Consider the following 24,412-nt stretch of genomic DNA (forward strand, 5'->3'; position numbering starts at 1 on the left):
TTCGCCGGTTTTTCCTAGGTGGGTGGTCCGATCGGAACGAAGCCTTTCGCATCTTGTAGAGTCTGACTCCCCATTGGTACCATTACCAAAAATTTTTTCATTTTTTAGTGCAAAGGATTATTGTTGCAAACAAAATTGAAAAACGAATATCCATGTTGTCCTTTACTTAATTATGTTCATGGCATTTACGCAGACAAAAAAAGCCCGGAAGAACTGTCTCACAGTATCCTATACAATTCTCCCCATTCCACCAAAAAGCGTGAAATAAAATAATTTTAAGAAAAAAAATACACCGATTTCGAAATGCACTAAAAAGTATAAAATAATTTCTATTTCCTAATGAACTAATTTCTATTTCATTCAATCATACAATTACGTAACAGATATGAATGAAACCTATTTACTCGTTACGTAGTATATTAAATACATTTCAACCTTTTCGGAGGCGGCGCAAAATTAAAAATACCCCATTAAACGTTGCTGCCAATAACCAGTTGATTGTGGTATGGCGTATTGGAAATTAATAAATCCTGAAAAAGAATACGAACCATTATAGATATATCTGGTAATATACGTAAATGTAACGACTGCATCTTCATTTCGCAACGTTTCTGATATAAATGAAATTGAATCGACTTCGTTCGCGTGTGGGAGCTATGGATACCTATAAACGGAGCCCACGACGCGGGAATTACCAAATTTGCTGCAGATGGGCTCTATCTTTATAGTATATGCGGCGATCGAGTCTTTCCGTCGCATACTCTATGAATCTAGGTAGACCATAGTTACATTCTATACGCACTAACACATACTTCGCGGCGTGCTGTCGAGTTATATGTAGAGAAAAAAAAATAGCTATACAAGCTTTGCCTATGTTCGGCTGTCCAAAGGTTGACATATTCAAGAAAATCTTTTAATTTTGCGCCGCCTCCGAAAAGGTTGAAATGTATTAAATATATTACCTAACGAGTAAATAGGTTTCATTCATATCTGTGACGTAATTGTATGATTGAATGAAATAGAAATTATTTTATACTTTTTAGTGTATTTCGAAGTCGGTGTATTTTTTTTCTTAAAATTATTTTATTCGATCTCTACCACTTTATAAACAATCACGAAGCGTCGAAGTACTTCCAAGAAATGTAGTGTTTAGATTTTCGGGTAAGACAAAATTATAAGACACTAATGGTAGTCGACTGCAGACAGTTGTATCTAAATGCGTTCATGTGTGTCGTACTATAAATTCTCTGTTGTAGTTATTTCTGTATTATAAAACATAAAAACATAGTAAACGTTAATAAAAACATTTAAACTTAAAGAATGCCACGTGGTAACCATTTAACTGAGGAGGAAAAAATAGAAATCCTTCAAAGAAGAGCAGAGGGAGAGAATTTAAAACAAATTTCACTAAAAATGAAAAGAAGTAGATGTGTAATTCGTAATTTTTTAAGTAATCCAAAAAATTACGGAGAAATGAAGAGAGCGGGAATGCAATCATCCCTTACATCGAGAGATAAAAGAACAATTTTAAGGTGCGCATCAAATTCAGCCCTTCCATCTAGACAAATTTTAGCAGAATGCCGTTTGAGCGTATCTGTAAAGACTGTACAACGAGTTATACAAAAGGCACAGCACCTGTTCCAACCGTTGGAACACGGTACGTGAGGATTCCGCTTGGAGAGTTTATGATAGGTCCGCGACAAAGGCTATTTTTGAGAAAGACTTTTTCCTTACTTCCTGCAATACTCATTTACCTTTTTTCGTACAATAACGTTCAATTTTTAATTTCGTTTCGTCCTCGATAGCCAATTCCTGTCATAAATACGGTAATTCTGAAGGGTCATTTCGACGGTACATTCGTTACGGTACTTTACGGCCATCGGGCCTGAGACTCAGAGGAAAAACCCTGGCGTTGTCGTACTTGCAGATTTCTCATGTACGCTCTGGTACCGTCCCACCCTCCTAAAGAAACGCGCTAAGGGCGTAACGGAAGGGTGGGAGAAAGTCAAGGGACACGTTGATTGGAAAATCAAAAATTGAACGATGACCAATCAACGTGTTTCCGAAACTTTCGCCAGAGCCCCTTAGCTCGCACGATCGAGAGCTAAGAGCAGAACATAACGAACAGTCGTGCAAATCACAATCATCATCAGAACATATCTATCATTCAAACAGAGCAGAACAAAACTATTCGTCGCGGAGAAAACAGTTCGCAGTCGAACTGAACACAAGTTGTAATAAGTCATTCGTTACGGACTTAAACATTTTTAAGAGTCAAACGTTCGGACTCACTTTGAACTACTGCTCCAAAGTTAAGTCGGCAGAGCAGCGCGTCGCGAAGGATCGTAACCAAACGAGTCACGAGATTTACAACCTCGTGGCACGGAGTTAAAAAATCCGTGCGATCAGTTCGCGGCACGAGTAACCTCGTAAGAACGGTTACATTTTTTGGTCCTTCGAGCCGGATCCTCGACCTATAGACACCAGTGCATTAGTGATCCGCGACACGAGTGATCGAAGAAGTGCCAATATCGTGGGATCCGATCTACATCCATCCGAAGGAGAAGATCCGAAGGAAAAATACTAGGAGAAGAAGTATACTCGAGGGATACTACTCGGAAACGCAGCCATCGACCACACCTGGAGCTGATTTCGACAAAGAGCCCGGACGATCCAGAGACGATCAGCAGCATCCAGTCAAAGGTAGGCTCGTTAAGGTAATCATCGATAACCATTTTTTATTTATTATTTCTTTGCGATAACGAATATACGTATCGAATAAATTCGATTTATTCTGATTACGTGAGTAGGGACTAATTTTGTTATTTCTTATTCATGAATGAATGATAATTTAATAATATTTCAGATTTTTTCATTCATTATTCGATTTAACTTTCACCTAATAGCTTCCTGTTATACCGACGATATACCGACGTTATACCGTCGGTATCGATACATTTGACGTACAGTTCACGATATACAGTTCACGACGACGCACAGTGTTTCATGCAATGAACAAAAGTCAAATTTCTGTAGTATTTAAATCATGATGTTGTATATACCATATTGTCCAGAAAGAAACGTAGATTTCAAAAATATTTGTACTTTTAATAAATAGAGTAACCTCTTTTTAAAATTGAGAGTAAAAGTTTACGCATACGAATTTTACTCGTGTATTCGGCGGAGCGATAAAGCAATTGAGTTTGTCGCGGTCAAGGTAACTGATTGTACACGACAAGTTATTTTATTTACACGTTTATGGTAGGGTAGCCTATTCAGTTAAAAACTGTAAAATAAGATTTCCAGCTTACGGACCTAAGACTTAATTGCCTATACCTAAACATCTGGAAATGGCCAATGCTATTTTCTACCAACACTATGGGCCATGTGGCGTTACAAGTTAGAAAATCTAAACATTTGCCTTTTCTGGACATTCTGTCTTCAGTTTTGGAAGAGCATTCAGAGGTGACACACAGCTAATGTAATCAGTTATTTTTTCTTTCAGTTTCATTTCCTAGTAGTATTATTAGTTTATAAATTCATACTGTCTAGTGCTATTTTTCATTACTTTATAGTATTAGTGTAGTGTATATAGTGCAGTGTAATATAAATATATAATATATATTAATATAGACATTTTACTATTTTATAAGATCATGAGTCAAGAACCAATAAGTGGTAATGTACAATATTTTTACATGGTTGTTGATATTTCACCAAGCAATATCTTAAAATTGGAAAAGGCTCTTTGAATCCTAGTTAACTTTTATTATAGGTCAAAATCACTTCATCACCTATGGCCGATGCTTGGAAGTGTGGAAATATTCCAGACTAAATGAAGCAACAGCCATCTCAGCGTTTATTAAAGAAAATTTTAATTTACACGATATACCAGATTGGGTGGATAAAAGTGTTTTTGAAACCGCAAGATTTGTTCATCTAAAAATAAAGCAGAAGTACACTAAGTGTAATAGGATGTACAATCGAATATATGAATAACATGCGGAATGGTTGTCAACCAAAATTGTTATTAACAGTTCCATATTAAATTATATTAACGATACACAGGCTGGATCAACCATAGAAGTTGGTGGGCTCGTCGTGACGAGTGCACGCGTCCAGGGGTCACTCCTCGTTAAAACCCAGTTTTGGTGGGAAGAAGTGGTAAAAGTGTGGTAAATAATGTTGTGATGTGAGGGGAGACCGTGGGGGAAGTGAGCGGTGAAGTTTTGTGAAAATCGGAGGTGAAATAATGAATTTATAAGTAAAAAACGAAATTTCGGTAATGGCGACTTCCACGCGACGCGAGGGAAAGCATGGTGTGCAAACCCATGAGTAAACGAAAGCGAGGAAACGAGTATTCGGGCCGACCGTGGAATAAAATAAATATGTGCGCGACTTAAACACGATTATTTTTATATATCGCGAGTGAAAATAGTGCAATTTAAGGGTGGAATTTGCCCTCGGAGAAGGAGTTGCGCGATCACGTGGTCGTGCGACATGTCGAAGTTGCGAGAGAAAGTCGCAGAAATTAAATTAATTAATTAATAATGTAAATGTCATTAGGGATTTAGAGTGCGGGGAAGGGCGAATGAGGCATATTGAATGCACGCGGTGATTAGTTTTGACTTTTTTCGTATTTTCATGATTTGAGAGTAAATAAATAATGGCGTCGGTCGAGCATGCTCCGATATATCGTATGAACACGTAGGCATCTCCGCGCGAGGGAAAGCGTAGAGCGCAAAGGCCGGTTCGCAAACATCCAACATGGTCGGGGAAGGGTCGCTGCAGGCGCATGGAGAGCGGCCCTTACGGACGAAGCCTAAGGGCGAAGCGAAGGCACGCGGCAAAAAGCAAGATGGCGGAGACATGGCGCGTTTTTCAAATGGTAAGCAGATAGGTTGAAGCAAGAAAACAGTGAGGAGGAGAAGAGGAGGAGGCGAGACGACACGGAACGAAGTAAAGGAAGGAAGTAATTAATTAATAAATTAATAAATAAATGAAGTGAATGAGATTAATAATAATAATAATATTAATTAATTAATAATTAGCTAATAAATTATTTATAAATAGTGAAGTGATTAGTAGATTAATAAATAAATAATAAATAATTAACAGATAGGCAATTAATTCGGTGTAGTGTTGGGAAGTGTTATGGGAGTGCAGTGAAGTGCTGGGAGTGTTGCGGGTACAGGGGAATATACGTGACTACGTGCCCGAGTGAAGAGGAACAGTGCAAAGCGGGAAATGGCAGAAATGTGTTGGAAGAACTGCGGAAAACACTCCAGCACCCTGGAAACTCCGAAGTCACAACGATGGTGGAGCAAAGGGGCCGCATTGAGAATATCCAGCATGGCGAAGGAAGGAACGCTGCAAGCGCTTGGAGAGCGGTCCTAAAAGGTGGAGCGAAAGGATGCGGCAGCAAGCGAGACGGCGGAGGCATGGCGCGCTTTTCAAACGGCAAGAGGAGGCGAAGAAGCGAGAAGACAGCAAGAGGGAGAAGAGGAAGAGCAGGAGTGGAGAGACGGAGAAACGAATGTAGACGCGACCGATCAAACAACTCAAATCTGCAAGGGAGGAAACCGGTGTCAGCCTGGTCATAGCACCATTAGGGGGCGACAATGGGGACCGAGTGGGATCGGCGGGAGAGAAGAAGGAGAAATTTTACCAAGAGCAATGGGCTCATGTAGCGTTGTGGAAGGAGACTGAGGCGTCATAGGAAACGCGGGGAAAATCGGAGAAACAGCGATGATGCGAAGGGTAAGGGGACGGGAAAGGGGGAAACAGAGAGCGCGAAACACGACGAAACGGCGATGCGCGAAAATTCAAAGGGGGTGGGGGCGGGGACGGGAACTTTGCGGAACTCATCCGACGGAAATTTATGCACGAACAGGGGAGGGGGGGGGGGGGGGGCGAAATTTCGAACTCAGGCAACATTTGGTCGAACGTATCGCGACACTTAGGTGCGAAATGGTGGGGAGAGGTCGCGGTTTTTTGCCGTATGTTCGAACTCACCGGGAGGCGGTGCCGAGTGGGCGTTACAAGGTCAAGCCGGAGGTCAGTGCGCCTGCCTGGGAGCCCCCCCCCCCCCTCCCTTGGACCTTGACGAAGCCCTTCGGGTCAAGACCCTTTGAGTAAACATGGAACAGACACGCGAGGGGGTGGGGGGTGGGGGAGGGTGGTAGTCTTTATTCCACAGCAAGCGAGCGATGGCCTAACGCAGGGGGACTATACCCACCGACAGGAAAGCCTGCCGGGTTGCCGCCACCCTCTGCCCTTGTGGCGGGGGCGGGAGACAGTTTTAGTGGGTATGCGCCAAAACCGTCCCTCTTCTAGGGGCGCAGGAAGCGTGAGTCTTTCCACACTACCTGGGCTATCTTCCCAGGTGTCCGTAATTTCTGCCTTCCTAAACAAAAAAAAAAAAAAAAGGCTGGATCAAGAACTGTCAAACCTTTCGCAGAATGTGCGGAGAGGACAAAAAGACGTAAACTTAAGGATTGACACAACAGTCGAAGAACTTAGTTTTGCGGCAAAAATAGCGGAAAGTGTAAAAATCCCACAAAATAAAGGATTTTCAGTAAAAGAATCTTTAGCTTTGAGCCTGGAGCTGAAATTGACTGTAAGACAGTATAAAACCCTACGTGCCAAAATAAATTTATTACATCCACAAACGTTTCAAACATACCATAGTATAAAAAATTTTAAGAACACGTTGCTGCCAAGAAACTGCACAATTACTGAAAACGGCGCAGAAGTTGAAATGCAGGAATTATCAGACAAAACTAGTTCCTCAATTGTAGAACTTATGTCAAATACAAATTTAAAATCGGCAACCCTTTACGTAAAATGCGACTTCGATGGAAGTTCAGGGCACAGTAGGTATAAATAAAAATTCAGTGATCCATCTGCAACCGATGAATTTATATTTACATCGGCAATAGTGCCCATTTATATGAAAGATAATGACAAAAACATAATAGTATGGGAAAATGCAACACCATCCTCCACAGCATTATGTAGACCATTAAAAATTATATTCGCAAAAGAATCAGTAGAATTAGTTAGAAAAGAATACACCGATTTAAAAGATGTAATAGAAAAATTAAATAGCACTAGTATTTTTCATAATAATATAAATGTAACAGTTTTTTATGATGCAGCACTAACCATGATAGATGGAAGCATTTGCAATATAATATCGGACACAATGTCATCACAAGTATGCTATATTTGCGGCTGTACACTCAAAGAAATGAACACTGATTAACAAGAACATGATGAACAAGGAAATGAATACGGATTGTCACCTCTGCACTTATGGATTAGGTGCTTCGAAAATTTATTGCATATAGCATATAGAACAAACGTGGCAAGTAAGAGGAGAAGACACCAAAAAACTTTTTTCCGAAAATAAAAGAAAAATTCAGGATCACTTTAAGCAACAAATGGGACTGTTAGTTGACATACCAAAACCTGGGTATGAAACAATAATCGATGGAAATACTGCCCGTAGATTTTTTAATAACCTAACAACAAGTGCTACCATAACGGGAATTAATTACAATTTAATACATAAAATAGGAATCGTTCTTTCTGTTATTTCAAGTGGGAAAAAATTAATAAAATCGAGTTAAAAAAATTAATAATAGAAATACAGACAATATATTTAGAAAATTATAAATGGTATTATATGTCCGTAACACTGCACAAACTTTCAGTCCACGGAATAGACAGAATTTCTAATTCTATAATACCGATAGGAAAATTGTCAGAAAATGCCATAGAAGCACGACACAAAGAAATCCGATACATGTGTAACGTCCCTGGGGAAATTTTTTTTTTCTACCACTATCATCACGACAATCTTCTATCCACCGATTAGAATACCCAATTATCGACAGTACATTAGGTATCTATTACCATATCTATCAAATTCGACAGTCGGTAATCAGAATATATATATGTTATAATTTATATTAATTATCTTATAATTTTGATTTAGAGTAGGTAATATTTTTCACACCAATAATTGAATATTAAGTTAGAATGATTAAAACAAGATTATGTATTATTTTATTTTAATTCTAATATGTTAGATAAAAAGTCTTTGTAATAATTTTCGATGTGTATTCTCTGAAAGTTCTAGGTTAAGTGCATTGCTGACCCTCAAGGTCCGCTTAACGAAGGATGCAATATCCTCCCCACTCCGTGACCAGATCCTACTAGAATACCCTAATCTCTGTGCACGTGCCACGCAGCACCATGACGTCGGGTCATCGGCCACGAGACACGACACTTTCGGTGATCCTCAAAGAAGAAGGCATCGACCTCTAACCATAACATTCGCGACTCTTAGAATTCGTTGCGGTCCTTAGCTATCGGTTACCACCGATCCTTAACTCGATGACGGACATGAGTTTATATTATTGTCATCCCAAGACCCCTGAGAACCGGGTCGAAATCCGGGATACGATGACCCTGACACGTGTGCCACCTGTGCACACAGCTTGACGTTAACAAATAAATAGTTTTGTATGAAAAATTTCCGTTACACTATGCTGTGCCTACGTGCCGCGATACTCGCCCCGAAATCCTTGAGATCAGCGCTTGTTCCGAACGTGGTACGGAACACAATATGCGAGGGTTTCATAGGTAGTTTATGATGGGTTCGGGTCCAACAGTTATTTTTGAAAGACAGATTTTTAGCCATCGACGGCAATTTAGTTTTACGTTTTTTCGAACAATGCCTTTAGAATTTCCAAGTTTCATTTAGTCTTTAATAACTACTCAGTCATAAACAGGATTTTTCCCGAAGGGTCACCGAGGATGGGCCTCGGTTCAGTCCTAGCGGTACTTTTTAGGACAACGTGCGTGTCACCTGGAGGGAAAAAACCCCGGCGTTGCCGGCCTTCGAGATCCTCCCGCACTCATCGGTATTTTTTCCCACCCTCTTCCAAAAAAGGCGCGCTCAGGGCGCAAGAGAGGGTGGGCCCAAGTCAAGGGGCATGTTGATTGGAAAATCAACGTTTCTAATGAGAACCAATCAGCATGCCTCCTTGCACTTCCGACGTTTCGAGGAAGTAAGGATGAAACGCATCGTCAGATCACCAACATAAGTCATCCGAGTCGGACTTAAAAGATCATCAATATAAGTCATCTAAGTCGGACTTAGAAATTTTACGAAAATCATTCGTTACGGATTTAGTAATTTTTACAAGTCAACCGTTTAGGACGACTTTCCGAGTCAACCGTTCGGACTCATGTTAAAATATTATTCTTAAGGTTAATTCCTTTTGAATAAACGTGCGCGAGTCAGCACAGCGCTAATCCTAGAAAAGGATGGAAATACTATTTCTATTTACGGCATTATCAGACATTAAATTAATTAATTAACTAAATCTATTTATATATGTAAAATCAGTCAGTACTAAACTATTCATAGCCAGAACAAAAATTATTTTCTTTAATTAAAAAGCTGTAAATCGGAATACATTAGGCTCACGTAGAATTTGTGCTTAGTTCATTAGAAAAGGACAGAAAATGTATTTTTCGCTAAAACACCGTCGTATTACTATTTTAATATCGAAATGTTAGCCAGAAATTAAAGAGCGACATTTAAAACATAATTAAACCATCCGATTTTATAACTAATGTATAATAACGAATTTTTTGGACAACTTTTCCGCCGTTAAGCAAATTAACCGCGATGATCGACAACCAAGTTCGTGCGTAAGAAGCCGCCGCTACAACCCCGATCGCGTCTAGCGGAGCGTTGCGGAAGGAAACGGTTCTTTCAAAACCCGTGCGAAAATCGGAAACGCGAAACACCTACCGAACACACAATAGTGTAACCAGCAGCGGAAACTGTCCGCTTTGTCCCGACTCGCACCGATTAAACCAGTGTCCGAAATTTCGCGCGATGTAAGTTGCAAATCGCGAAACGCGGATACGCCGGCAAGCGCGGTTTCACAATTGTTTAAGTCGTGGTCATCGAGCGTTCGACTGTCCCAGTTCGTTTTCGTGTATGGTTTGTCAGAAACGCCATCATTTGTTATTACACCCGGAAGCGCAAAGAACCGCCAACGCGGGCGGCGAAAGTAGGGGTCAATCCGCACATTCGCATTCGGACTTGACGAAAACCTCGAGCGATCATGCGAAAACTTCGTCGGCACAAGAGAATGTTACCACCCTTTCCGCTCACGCCGAAATTCCGCGTAAAACCCGATGTGTTCTGCTTGCGACTGCGTGGGTGATCGTCAAGTCTATATCGGGACGAACCGCGACCGTTCGTGCACTCCTCGATCAAGGGTCCGATGCAACATTCATTTTGGAATCCTTGGTACAACCCCTTCGGCTTAACCGAGAAGCGGCTTAGGCTCGTATCGCTGGCATTGGCGGCAAACCCGCAGACGAAATCAATTCTATCGTAAAATTCCGATTACGACCATCCGATAAATCTTCGTCCATGTTCGCTCGCGCTCTCGTGCTACCGCGAATTACCTCGTATATTCCCGACCGAATCCCCCTCCTTGAAACACTTTCCTTTTGCGCGAATCTTTCCCTTGCGGATCCAGATCTATTCTCACCCGCACCGATCGACTTGCTGATTGGAGCAGATCTGTATGCCTCAATTATGCTAGACGGAATCCGTAAAAATCCTACCGGGACAATGTTAGCCCAACGCTCCATTTTCGGATGGATCCTTTCCGGATCGATTCACTCGAAAAATCCGCGACCACCGATTCACGTTCACCACTCGAGTCTCTCCGAGCTGAACGAGCTTGAAGCGTTTCTGGGAGGTGGAGGACCTTCCCGTTTCCGGTTCCACTCTGTCGCTGGACGAGGAACAATGTGAGGCCCACTTTGCAGCGACTTATTCCCGAACGCCCACTGGACGGTATGTGGTGCGTCTTCCCTTTCGAGTAGGCCCCCCAATTGATATTGACGAATCTCGCTCAATTGCTATGTCATCTCTTCATCGACTTCAGAAAAGACTTTCTGAATCGGACGATCTACGAGCCCAATATACTGCCTTCATGGAGGATTATCTCCAGTCAGGTCATATGTGTGTCGTTGATCCGTCCCTCCTCCTCCGACAGACTGTATACCTTCCGCATCATGGCGTGACTCGAGTCGACAGTCTCACCACCAAACTCCGCGTTGTGTTCAACGCCTCGGCGCCTACGCAAAATGGGAAATCATTAAATGATTATCTTTTCCCTGGTCCCAAATTACAATCGGAACTTGTGTCCCTTATTCTTCGCTGGCACCAATGGAAATATGTTTTTAGCGCCGACATTGCACAAATGTACCGGCAAATACTAGTACACCCCGAAGATCAATCATACCAGCTGATACTGTGGCGGGTTGCTTCATCTGAGCCCGTGCAAACCTATGAACTTCGCACGGTCACTTATGGGACAACTTCAGCCCCATATCAAGCGCAAAGGGTCATCTACCAGCTAGCGGAGGATGAGGGTCCCAATTTCCCCCTCGCGGTTCCTATATTACGCAATGACCGTTACGTAGACGACATAATGTCGGGCGCAGATACGATTCAGAACACTCTAGCAAAAAAGACACAAACCGCGGACTGTCTAGCGCGGGGCGGATTTCTTCTCCGAAAATGGGCCAGCAATGAACTTGAAATCCTCACCGGAGTCGATCCTGCCAACCACGGATTCGCGCTCAAACGTCCATTTGACCTTCAATCGAAATTGAAGGTGCTAGGGCTGTGCTGGAATCCCGTAGGAGATGAATTTAACATTCATGTTTCTCTTCCGCCATGGGAAACCCCTACCAAACGGCGAATTTTATCCCTCGTAGCTCACCTCTTCGACCCGCTTGGTTGGCTAGCACCGGTCATCTTAATTCCCAAGATTCTTCTACAAGACTTATGGTAGCTCAAACTAGGTTGGGACGAGAGTCTTTCCGAAGAGCTTGTGTCACGTTGGCTCATCTTCTATGAACAATTACCAAACCTGAATGACCTCTCGATACCCCGATGGTCAGGATACGAAAATACCACACGAAAGATTCATCTTCACGGCTTTTGCGATGTATCGGAACACGCCTACGCGGCAGTGGTGTATCTGGTAGTTGACACTCTGACTGGGCGACGCGTACAGTTATTGCTTGCAAAAACGAAGGTCGCGCCAGTAAAAGCTCTTTCCATCCCTCGTCTCGAATTGTGTCTCGAACGCTGTTGATGCGCTGTATCAAGAGCACCCTGCAATCGTTTCCGTTTGAAGTCACCTCCATTCATTGTTGGAGCGACTCGACCATAGTTTTGTGTTGGTTGCAGAAACCTCTTTCCTCTTTTAAGGTTTTTGTTGCAAATCGAATCGCCGCGATTCAAACTGAGCTGCCAATCGAGTGTTGGAAGCATCTTCCTTCCGAGGACAACCCCGCGGACTGCGCCTCTCGCGACCTCCTTCCCGTCAAGTTTTCGACCTTCACATTGTGGTGGATCCTGGCTAGTCTTGGACCCTTCATCATGGCCGAAGCAGGACCACCTTGCGCACTATCGAGAGCCAATAGATTTTGAAACAAAATCAGTGACTACCCATCATAGTCGAGTGCAATGGGACTTGCCCAATCGTATTTCCTCGTGGCCGTGCCTTCTGCGCGTCACAGCGTACGTACGTCGGTTCATCACGCGGTGTCGACATCGAGACGTGGCAAGCACTGACTCGTGTTTATCGCTCGATGAAGTGTCAAGTGTGCATCGCTTCCTAATACGACAAGTTCAGAGCGAAGCATTTTCTGAGAAGTACAGGTCGCTCAAATAAGCCAAGGCCGCTCCCGCAGGATCTCCACTCCGCGCTCTCGACCCCTTCCTAGATTCGTCTGGTCTCATACGAGTAGGTGGCCGTCTCCGATTATCCGACCTTCCTTTTCCCGCGCGACACCCAGTCGTGCTTCCCAAATGTCGAATCTCAGAGGTCATCATTTCCCAAGTGCACCGTAACACCCTCCATGGCGGAGCGTAATTGATGCTCCGCGTGCTTCGAGAACGATATTGGGTATTAGAGGCCAGAAATATAGTACGGACTCACATTCACCGGTGCGTTCGATATGTACGAGCAGTCTTCGAGTCGGTCTTCCCAAGCCCCGAATTCGAATTTCGCGCCCCTTCTCGCACTGTGGAGTAGATTACGCAGGCCTCATCTGAGTAAGACCGACGTTCGGTCGTGGACGAACGACCATCAAGGCCTATAACGCGGTGTTCGTGTGTCTAGCAACGCGTGCGATTCACTTTGATCTCGATTACTCCGCGAACATGTTTATAGCAGCGCTTGAACGATTTTGCTCTCACCGTGGACTTCCGGAATTCTTATATTCAGACAACGGCACCACGTTTCACGGAGCGGAGCGCAAACTTCGTGACGCATTTGCAGGCGTCATTGCCAGCGACGAGTTCCGGGGTCATCTCTTCAAGGACTCTATAAATTGGAGGATTCTCCTCCTGGCAGTTCCCCATTTGGGAGGACTATGAGAGGCGGGGGTCAAGAGTGTTAAACATCACCTGAAACGAGTACTAGGCGCGTCCACCCCTACGGTGGAAGAATTCCGAACCCTCTTCAACAACATAGAAGCCTTCCTCAACTCTCGACCTCTGGCTCCTCTGAAGGACGATGTTGATTCGTTCGATGCGCTCACGCCAGGATATTTTCTAATTGGTACCGCGTTAAAAACCGTTCCCATGCCATCAGTATGGGACGTACCAGAAAACCGACTAACTCGTTGGAAACTCATGCGTTAAAAGTATGAGCAGTTTTGAAAATTATGGTCGCAGGACTACCTGCATATCTTGCAACAACGATCTAAATGGCGCGAGCGCTGTCCGAATCTCCAACCGAACGATTTCGTGCTTATTAAAGAACCGTCAATCCCTCCTGCGAAATGGCATCTCGATCGCGTGATACAATGTTTTTCCGATTCCGAAGGTCTAGTGCGATCTGTGCGAATACGAACAGCCGCGACTGATTACTCATCTGTGTAAGCTGCCCGTAGGAAACAGTCCCGACGATAATTCCGCTGACAAGGGACATCACCAAGGTATCACACGCGGATTTTAATGAAATTGACATATGTGGTAGCTTTTTAAAAATCATTTGACACGTATTTTTTTATATCTGCGGACATGCATGTTGAGGGGGTGAAAATAGCCCTCAAAGTTCGGAGTTGAAAACACATTTTCTTTAATATCTCGGAAAGTAGAGGGTGTAGGAAGGTGAATTTTTTTAAAAATTGTGTAGTTTTTAGTCAGGAATTTAGTTAGTGACAAAAATTTCGGAAGAAATTATTTATTTAAATAATATATTAAAAAATTGGACTTTTTTTCAATTTTTCACCCTAAATGCAGTTCGACTTTTTTGCAGATTTATATACGAAAAATATGCATCAAAATAAGGGATACGTGTTTTTGGAATTTTTTGTTTATTGCAATTTAGCAATAATTATTACATATACAATTTTCTCTTACCTTTTACGGAGAAATGAATTGAGATTTGTTTTCGAAGAGGGTGAGCCATTTTTATACGATAATTTGTCACGTCTTTAACAATTGGATAATATCAGATGTTTATTGTTCCATCGGTAGCCAGCGGTATCAGTCGTCGTAATACGGAACATACATTTCTGTGGCCAATGAAACTTTTAGCCGAAGGTGTACATTTATTTATTTGACTTTTAATAATTTGAACGGAAATGTTCCTTGTTTAAATGATTCGGTACCTCTGAAAAGAGCTGCGAAAAGAGCGAAAACCTCAAATTATAAATGCAACAGAAGTCTTCCATGGTGGAATCAAGAATGTGATGACGCCATTAAAAATAAAAAACATGCCTTCAACGTGTACAAGAAGCATAAGACAGACGCAAACCTATTAGAATTCAATCTTAGAAGAGCAGTAGCTAGGAAAACTTTGAAACAAACCAAAAAACAGGCGTGGATGAATTACATATCTTCACTAAACAGTAAAACATCAAATAATGAAATGTGGACTAAGTTAAAGAGAATAAATGGCCAAAAATGTCGCACCCATTTTCCCTCTATATACGCACCAAATAATACTATCACAAACGACCCTAAAGAAATAGCGGTTGGGTTCTAGAAAATGGGGTACCCTCCGATTCAACTGATTTATATATCAAAAGAAAGCCCTTGACTTGGCGATTTCAACGGTGATCAACCCACCCCTCTGCTCCCTAGAAGCCAAAAACTGAAACGGTCCAAAAAGTGATTTTTCCCCATATCTCAGCGAGTTTATTATTTCCATCCCTTTTTTTTGATAATCAGATTTGGTTAGGTTATATCGTTTGGGGCAGGGGTGCAGGGGGAGGGGTGTAGACCCTCCCCCGCCAATACGTTTAGATTTTGAACTGTATTTATATTTCTTGCCTGGTGAGTGTGAATGCTTGGTCTGCGTCCCACCGCAGCCGAACCTGCCAATCGAGCCAAAGCGTCGAAGACGTACAATATAAACTTTCAATTAGATTAGGTTAGGTTAGGTTAGGTAGGTTAGGTTAGGTTAGGTTAGGTTAGGTAGGTTGGCGAACGAACTGGTGCCGGGGTGGCACAAGTCGGATCTCCCACCTCCACGTGGTGTTCGCTGGGATAGAGGAACTGCGCCTTCGGTAGTCGATCGCTTCGGTGGTTGGCTACCCAAGGCCAAGGGCCTCTATGCTAACGGGAGAACGGCGGGTCCCTCAGTAGGGGGGGGCTCATGCTCACACCGTAAGCCTGTGGTCATGTTTCGCAGGAACGGGGGGCTTGCCTTAACCGGCTGGCCCGCGAGGAGTAAACCTCTATAAAAAATCCGCTGTGTGGTTCGCGGGGCGGAATACGGCCACGGTATCCCCTGCCTTGTGGTATGAGTCCACATAAAAGGGGGTGCTCCCGGCGTCTTCAAGTAGTCTCTGTGAAGCGTGAGGCGATGCCGGCGGGGTCTTCGGACTCTGGCAGGACCTCCCATGCCGGTAAGGCTCACGCCGAGGGATGAAAACGGGGGCGGCGGGAGCGAGCGAGGACGCCTGAAATCAAGGTGTAAGGTAACCGTGCCGAGGATTGCGTGGCCGCCCAGGCGTTAAACAGGGCGGTCTCTAACGGTTCCCTCGGGGGCACCTGCCGATCCCCCCGAGTATTTAGGCTTACCCCGGTAAGGCGGCTCTGCCGGGGTGGACATTCTGACCGACCACGTTCGTGGGATCAAGATGGAATTTGAAATGTTAACCAAAAATAAACTGGGGAATGGGGGGGCCGCTTCTTGTACGCAAGAGCGGACGTGTTTAGTGGTGGTGGAGAAACTGCCCGTGGACCGGTTGGAGCGCATGCGCTCCAGGTCGCCCGAGGCTGGAGGAGCTAACCGGCCCGCAGAAGATCGCGGGTCGTCGCCGGCAGTTGCAGATGGGGAAGGCCCGGCCTTCAGGCCGCCCTCTGCACCACCAATAAGGCCGGAGGAGAGGAGGAGGACTGCCAGCGTCAGCCGTAGTCGCTCGCTTGCATCGTCGCGAGCATCGTCGCGAGCGTCGTCGGCTGATTCTCTGGCGCTGGCAGAGGACCTAGAGCACGATGGGTCCGATATGTCCATCGCCTCTCAAACCTCCCCGAGGAGAGCCAAGCGAGGCCGCCAACCCACTGCTGGTGAATATGTGGAGTTGGCTGCGGCTAAGCGGCGCCTCCTTGAGGTTGAGGAAAATGTGGCGGAGGTGGAATCTGTCAGGGCGATTCTTGACCCTGATGTTCCGGCACGTCCCCCATCAAGGTCGGCAATCCCCTTGCCGGACGAAACTACCCTGGCCAGGGAGTTTCGAGCGATGTCGACGGCGGCATTGGCGTCCCGCGTGCTCGAGCACATGCAGGTTGTGGATAAGGTGGCCGCCAATTCCAGAAACCTGCATGGGAAGATGGCTCGTGCGCTGAGGATGGCGGCGCACGAGACGAGGATCGCGGAGGCAGAGCTGGCGACTCGCTCCGCGACCTCGTCGACGGCGGCTCTGGAGGCCGAAAACCGGGCACTCCAAAGAAAGGTCTCTGATTTGGAGGAGGACCTCCGCCTCTTACGGAAAGAGGTAGAGGCACTTCGGCGGGCGCCTGTGAGGTCTGCCGCGCCAGTGGCTGAACCGGCTCCCATCACGGCCCCGCCATCGCCAGCGCCGCCGTTGCCGTCTCCGCCGTCGCCGTCTCCGCCGTCGCCATCGCCGCCGGCGCCGTTGCCGTTGCTGCCATCGCCAGGGAGGCCGCCGGCGAGATCGGATTTGGTGCACACGCCTGGTGGGGGAGCACTGGAGGCCCCGCCGGCACGGGACGACCTCCTGCTCTGTATATCGCGGTTGATTGACCAGCGATTTGCCGAGTTCAGAGCGGAGGTCCTCCCGGGGATGCCGGTGCGTGCCGTGCCTGCCCCCCCAAGGAAGGAAGCCCCGGCTGCTGCCCAAAAGGCAGTCAAGCCGAAGGGCAATAAGAAGGGAAAAAAGCTGGCCTCTTCTGGCCCCTCTACCTCCACCCCGCCTGGTGTTCAAACCAGGCAGATGGCGGGTTGTGCCCAGCAGCCTGCTGCAGCCCCGGCCGCTGCTACTGTGGCTTTGGGAGCGCCTACAGAAACGTGGGTGACAGTGGTCGGCAGGAAGGCGCGGCGCGCAGCCGCGAAACCCGCTGCAGCGCCATCGACGTCTGCGATACGAGGTGCATCTGCGTCGCGGAAGGCGGCAGCGAAGCCGGCAAAAACCGTTCCGCCGCGTCCGCCACGAACGGCGGCTGTGATCGTGACGGTGCCGGAAGGATGTCAGATGACATACGCGGAAGCGATGTCTAGGGCCGGGTCTAAGGTGGACTTGGCGGCCCTGGGCATCCCTCCGCTGCGTCCGAGGGTGGCGGCCACCGGGGCATTTATGCTCGAGGTGCAGGGCCCCGAGCGAACGGCCAAGGCTGACCAACTGGCCAAAAAGGTGGCCGAAGCGTTGGAAGGCACGGGCGTGCGGGTGACTCGCCCGTGTAAGACGGCGGACCTCCGATTGAGGGGATTACTTCCCTCAATCACTCCAGAGGATGTGGTGTCCGCCATCGCGACTTCGGGCGGGTGCCAGCCCGCAGACGTCCGTGCCGGGATGATTCGGCCAAATGCTAGTGGCCTTGGCACTTTGTGGGTGCGCTGCCCGGTGGCCGCGGCCCGAAAGCTGGCTCTGGCGGGAAGTTTAGTCGTCGGCTGGACTAGGGTCCCCGTCGACGCGTTGACGGCCCGTCCGATGCAGTGTTATCGCTGCCTCGAATTCGGGCACGTGAGGCAGCAGTGCACCAGCACTGTTGATAGGACGGGCCGATGTTATGTCTGCGGTGCGGATGGACACCGGTCGGCGGAGTGCACGGCTACACCGAAGTGCACCGTGTGCGCCGACCGGGGTAAGCCTGCAGACCATCGACTGGGGACCCGGTCATGCCCCGCCCGCAAAGAGGGTTCCCGCCAGGGCCGCGGCAAAAAACGGGCCCAAAAAGGCACTGCCGCTAAGGCGGCAGCAGCCGCCCCTGCGGCATTAACCACATGTCCGGCGCATGTCGCAACGCCGGTTAATGGGACACCAGCGGCTCAAGTAGCTGCTGAAGGAGTTGCGGCTTCGGCCGCGGCGATGGCCGGCCCTTCGCCAATGCCTGAAGTGGCGCAGGTACAAAGTACCAGCGCCGAGAAAGTCGGGCCCGTGGCCCAAATGGAGATTGAGCTATGAGGCCTTCGGGCCCGATACTCCAATCTAACCTGAACCGCTCGGCCAGGACGCAGGACCTGTTTGGTCAAGCCCTGGTTGAGCGGGAAGTAGGTTTGGGAGTGGTGGCGGAGCCCTATAGGGTCCCGGTCCATCCAAGTTGGATTGGTGACTCTTTGGGCTCCGTCGCTATAGTTTGGACGGGCCGCCCGGCGTCTCCGCCTTGCTCCCTCATTGAGAGCGGGCGGGGCTTTGTGGCGGCGGATTGGGGAGGCACCGTGGTGGTGGGTGTTTACGCCCCTCCGAGCTGGCCCCTCGCATCCTTTGAGGTTCTCCTGGACGAGGTCAGGCGTTGCGTTCTCCGCTGCCTGCCTTGTCCAGTCATCGTCCTGGGGGATTTCAACTCCAAGGCTACGGCCTGGGGTTCCCCCAGGACGGATCCGAGGGGCGAAACATTGCTCGATTGGGCGGCGGGACTGGAGCTCCGTTTGTTAAATACGGGCTCCGTCCATACGTGCGTGCGGCAGCATGGAGGGTCGATTGTCGACCTCTCCTTTGCGACACCTGCTGCAGCGCGCCGTATTTCGGGGTGGAGGGTGGTGGCGGAGGTGGAGACCTTATCCGACCATCGGTATATTACGATGGTCCTCTCCGCCACTCCTCCGGACGCGACGCCCCGAGGCCGCCCGCAGGAGGGGATTACGCCGCCACCGCGGTGGTCTCTCAAAAAATTGAACAAGGACGCCCTGATGGCAGCTGCCCACGTCGTGGCCTGGCACTCTGCCAGGCCAGTTGACGGGCGCGAGGGGGCCCGTTGGCTTCGCCGTGCATTGACACTCATATGCGATGCGGCGATGCCAAGGGCGGGCCCCTCGTGGAGAAAGGCAGTGTACTGGTGGTCGCCCGAGATCGCTGATCTTCGCAGTGATTGTGTTCGGGCGCGCCGCCGGTACACTCGCGCCCGTCGACGGCGACGTGAATGCCCGACGCGGGTAGCAGAGCTGTATGGGCTATACCGGGAGGCGGTAAAGGCCCTGCAGCTCGCCATCAAGAAGGCCAAGGCCCAGGCATGGCAGGAGCTCCTCCGGAGTCTGGAGGAAGATCCGTGGGGGCGCCCGTATAAGATGGTGATGGGTCGATTACGACCTTGGGCGCCCCCCGTGACGGAGACTCTTGACCCCCAGTTCCTCCGCCGCGTCGTTGATACCCTCTTCCCCCTTTCGGGGATCATGGAGGGTCACGCGGCGGAGACGTCGGACGTTATAGACTGGTCCGACGATCTGGGGGTCAAGGATGAGGATCTCGCTGTGGCGCTGAAACGGCTGGGGGAACGTGATACTGCCCCCGGCCCGGACGGTGTCCCCGGCAAAGCCTGGGTTCTGGCCTCGGGCGTCCTTTGGGATGATATGAAGGCAGTCTTCACAGACTGCCTGCGTGCTGGAGTTTTTCCAGACGAGTGGAAGACGGGACGGATGGTCCTGATAAAGAAGGAAGGCAGACCCGCGGATTCTCCCTCCGCGTACCGGCCCATATGCCTGCTGGATGAGGCGGGCAAGCTTTTGGAGCGTATTATAGCTGCCCGCCTCCACAGGCACCTGTCCTCGGTAGGACCCGATCTGGCGGATTGCCAGTTCGGCTTCCGTGAGGGACGTTCGACGATCGACGCGATCTCACGCGTCAAGTCCCTCACGGAGGCGGCCCTATCCCGGGGTGGGGTGTGCGTTGCGGTATCGCTCGATATTGTCAACGCGTTCAACACCCTGCCCTGGGCCGCCATCAGGGAGGCCCTGGTTTATCACCAGGTGCCTCCCTATCTTAGGGCGGTGATCGGGTCCTACCTGAGCGACAGGTATATCGAGTACATGGGCCGGGACGGCCATGTTCGAAGGGAGGTGACGTGCGGCGTACCCCAGGGATCCGCTTTAGGTCCCGACTTGTGGAATATGGGGTACGACCCAGTCCTGCGGGTCGCCCTCCCCGACGGCACGTATGTCATCTGTTATGCAGATGACACTTTCATTCTTGCCGTCGGGGAGACGTTTGAGAGGACCATCCGTCTTGTCGAGGTGGCAGTCGCCGCCGTCGTCGGACGGATCCACGAGCTGGGGCTGCGGATAGACCCCCGCAAGACCGAGGCAATGTTCTTTCACAACTTGCCTCGGTCGCGGAGTCCGCCCCCCTCGTGGGTCCGTGTAGGTGAGGCCTGGGTCGAGGTCGGGTCCGAGATGAGATACCTCGGGCTCGTCCTCGACAGCCACTGGCGTTTCGTGATACATTTCGACCGTCTGGTCCCCCGAGTGGAACGGGCAGCGGCCGCGTTGGGTCGCATCATGCCCAATCTCGGGGGACCTGAGGAGAGGGTTCGCCGCCTCTACGTGGGGGTGGTGCGGTCCATGGTGCTCTACGGAGCACCAGTGTGGGCACCCGCTCTGATGGCCGACCGGCGCAGCCTTCAGCTGCTGCACCGGCTACAGCGTCGGCTGGCCATCAGGGTCGTTAGGGGATACCGCACCATCTCCTACGCGGTGGCGATGTCTCTGGCGGGACTTATCCCGTTCGAGTTTTTGGCGGGGGCGGACGCGCTTGTTTATACGCGCGTCCGTGCCCTGCGGCGACTCGACGGTGTCCCGCCGGAGCCCAAGACGGTCGAGGGCATAAGGCGCCAGGCCCGACGACTGGCTGTGTTCCGCTGGCGCACGGAGCTCCGTTCGTGCGCTGGCAAGCCAGTTGTCGGGGCCCTCCTACCACAATTTGAGGAGTGGCGGGAGCGGCGGTACGGGTACCTCACCTACCGCATGACGCAGGTGCTCTCCGGGCATGGATGCTTCGGGGAGTACCTGTGTCGAATAGGAAAGGAGGCGACGGCGGTCTGCCACCATTGTGGAGAGGCTGAGGACACGGCGCAGCACACGCTGGAGGTTTGCCCCGCCTTTTCAGCGCTGCGCCGTGTCCTGTATCCACAGATAGGGTACGACCTCTCGCTGCCGGCAGTAGTTGGGGCACTGCTGGCGAGCGAGAGGAACTGGAGGGCTGTGGCCTCCTTCTGCGAGAATGTTATGTTGCAGAAGGAGGCCGCAGAGCGGGCCCGAGAAGCGACGGGCTCGCGGGCTAGGGAGCGGGGGCGTCGCCGTGGGTCGGCGGTGCCCCTGTGTCAGAGGGGCCGGGGGAACGGGCGGGGTCGACGCAGACCCCGCCTGGATTCCCCCGGATGAGGTCGGCAGGCCGGCGGTGCCCCGTGTTAGAGCGGGGTCTGCCGGCCTTCCCAAGACGTCGGTCTTGTCGGGGGGCGGCGGCTCTCGGGAGGATGCCTTCCGCATCCTCGAAGCCGCCGCAGGGGCAGTGGCGTTCTGGGTGGGGGCCCAGAACGCCTTGCACGCTGCCCCGGGGGGGACGGCGGTGCCTCGGTGGTCCGGGCATCGCCGTAAAGATTCGATTTTATTACTCCAGCGAGTAGGGGGAGGTCCTTCCGACCTCCCCCGTGAAGACCTTAGTAAGGCGCTGGGGGCCCTGGTCGCGTTCTTACAGAGTTCCCGGGGCCCCCTCAACGCGTCAGTGAAGGACCACCGTGGGGGTTTTAGCGGGTAAAAATCCCGCATAACCCCGCGCCCTCCCCCAAGGGTGCGGGGTATCTTTGGAAGATTTCCCCCACGTTAAAAAAAAAAAAAAAAAAAAAAGGTTAGGTAGGTTGGCGGCCTACGGGGCGGCGATGGCTCTGGCGGGCCTAATACCGTTCGAGTACCTTGCGGGGGCGGACGCGCTCGTTTACACGCGCATCCGTGCCCTGCGGCGTCTCGACGGTGTCCCGCCGGAGCCGGCGGCGATCGATGAGATCAGGCGTCAGGCTCGACGACTGGCTTTATTGCGTTGGATAAAGGATCTGCGTGCCTATTCCAGCAAGCCAGTCGTTGGGGCCCTCCTGCCATTTTTTGATCAGTGGCGGGAGCGGCGGCATGGTAGGATCACCTACCGTATGACGCAGGTGCTCACCGGGCACGGCTGCTTCGGTGAGTACCTGTGTCGTATAGGGAAGGAGGCGACGGCGGCCTGCCACCATTGTGGCGAGGCCTCGGACACGGCGCAGCATACGCTGGAGGTGTGCCCCGCCTTTTCAGCGCTGCGCCGCGTCCTTATCCAGGATGTTGGTTATGACCTCTCGCTGCCAGCGTTAGTTGGGGCATCGCTGGCAAGCGAGAGATCCTGGAAGGCCGTGGCCTCCTTCTGCGAGCAAGTGATGCTGCAGAAGGAGGCCGCGGAGCGGGTTCGCGAAGAAGCGGACCCGCAGAGGAGGGGAAGAGGTCGCAGCCGCCGAGACGCGGCTGCTATCGGCAGATCAACTGCAGTTGTTCGGAGGAGCAGTCGGGGCCGTCGTGGGCCCCGGCTAGACTCCTCCATTTGAAGATTGTAGGCCGACGGTCCGTCGGTGTAATGCCGAGGGCCGTTGGCCTTTTTCAGGTCTCTGACCAGATGGGGGGCGGCGGCTCCGGGGAGGCCTTATGTCACCCCATGCAGAGCCGCCGCGGGGGCAGAGGTGTCCTGGGTGGGGGCCCAGGACGCCCTGCACGCTGCCCCGGGGGGGACGGCGGTTGCCTCGGTGGTCCGGGCACTGCCGTAAAGATTAGATTAGATTAGCCTGTTTTGAAGGGGGGGAGGTCTTATGATCTTCTCCCGGGAAGGGCTCGAAAGAGCAAGGCGCGGGGGCCCCAGTTGTGTTCTTTAGAGTTCCTGGGGCCCCCTGTGCGTCATTGGAGGACCACCGTGGGGGTTTTAGTGGGTAAGAATCCCACATAACCCCGTGCCCTCCCCCAAGGGTGCGGGGTATCTTTGGAAGATTTCCCCCACGTAAAAAAAAAAAAAAAGGTAGGTTGGCGGACGAGGCGGACGAACTGGTGCCGGGGTGGCACAAGTCGGATCTCCCACCTCCACGTGGTGTTCGCTGGGATAGAGGAACTGCGCCTTCGGTAGTCGATCGCTTCGGTGACTGGCTACCCAAGGCCGAGGGCCTCTATGCTAACGGGAGAACGGCGGGTCCCCAGTGGGGGGCCTATGCTCACACCGTAAGCCTGTGGTCACGTTTCGCAGGAACGGGGGGGGCTTGCCTTAACCGGCTGGCCCCGCGAGGAGTAAACCTCTATAAAAAATCCGCTGTGTGGTCGCGGGGCGGAATACGGCCACGGTATCCCCTGCCTGAGGTATGAGTCCTCATAAAAGGGGGTCGCTCCTGAAGTAGTTCCTATGATGTGCGAGGCTACGCCGGCGGGGTCTCCGGACCCTGGCAGGTACTACCATGCCGGACAGGTTCGCACGGAGGATCGAAAAGGGGGCGATTGGGGTTCGGGGGGTCGTCCCAAACTAAGGTGTGCAGGACAACCGTGCCGAGAGTTGCATGGCTGCCGGGACGTTAAACTGGGCAGTCTCTAACGGTCCCTCGGGGGTACCTGCCGATCCCCCCGAGTAAGTAGGCTTCCCCGGGTATGGCGGCTCTGCCCGGGTGGACATTCTTTCCGACCCCACTCGTGGGAATGGTATGGAGAATTATAATAAAAATTTAACACAAACAATGATGAGTACGGAGGAGCATCCTGTGACTTGCCTTCACGGGCAGTCACAACGAGAAGAGAAGGAGGAGGTGCGGGGTAGTGTGGAGAGCGCGCAGATTACCGGCGCGGCTCCCGGATCCCCAGGAACGACGCAGGCTGGAAGTAGGAGAGGTTCTATT

General features: G+C 50.1%; 2 protein-coding genes across 2 annotated transcripts; both read left to right on the plus strand.

The window, feature by feature from the left end:
• Positions 1 to 10,964: 10,964 nt before the first annotated feature.
• On the plus strand, positions 10,965 to 11,903 carry LOC105663405 (uncharacterized). Its single transcript, XM_012292096.2, has one exon. The coding sequence runs from the start codon at positions 10,965 to 10,967 to the stop codon at positions 11,901 to 11,903; it is 939 nt and encodes a 312-aa protein (XP_012147486.1).
• Positions 11,904 to 22,402: 10,499 nt separating this feature from the next.
• Positions 22,403 to 23,092, plus strand: LOC143264500 (uncharacterized). Its single transcript, XM_076531974.1, has one exon. It carries the CDS (start codon positions 22,403 to 22,405, stop codon positions 23,090 to 23,092), a length of 690 nt encoding a protein of 229 aa, XP_076388089.1.
• The last annotated feature ends 1,320 nt before the right edge of the window (positions 23,093 to 24,412 follow it).

Source organism: Megachile rotundata, chromosome 5 (assembly GCF_050947335.1).
Source record: "Megachile rotundata isolate GNS110a chromosome 5, iyMegRotu1, whole genome shotgun sequence".
NCBI lineage: Eukaryota > Metazoa > Arthropoda > Insecta > Hymenoptera > Megachilidae > Megachile > Megachile rotundata.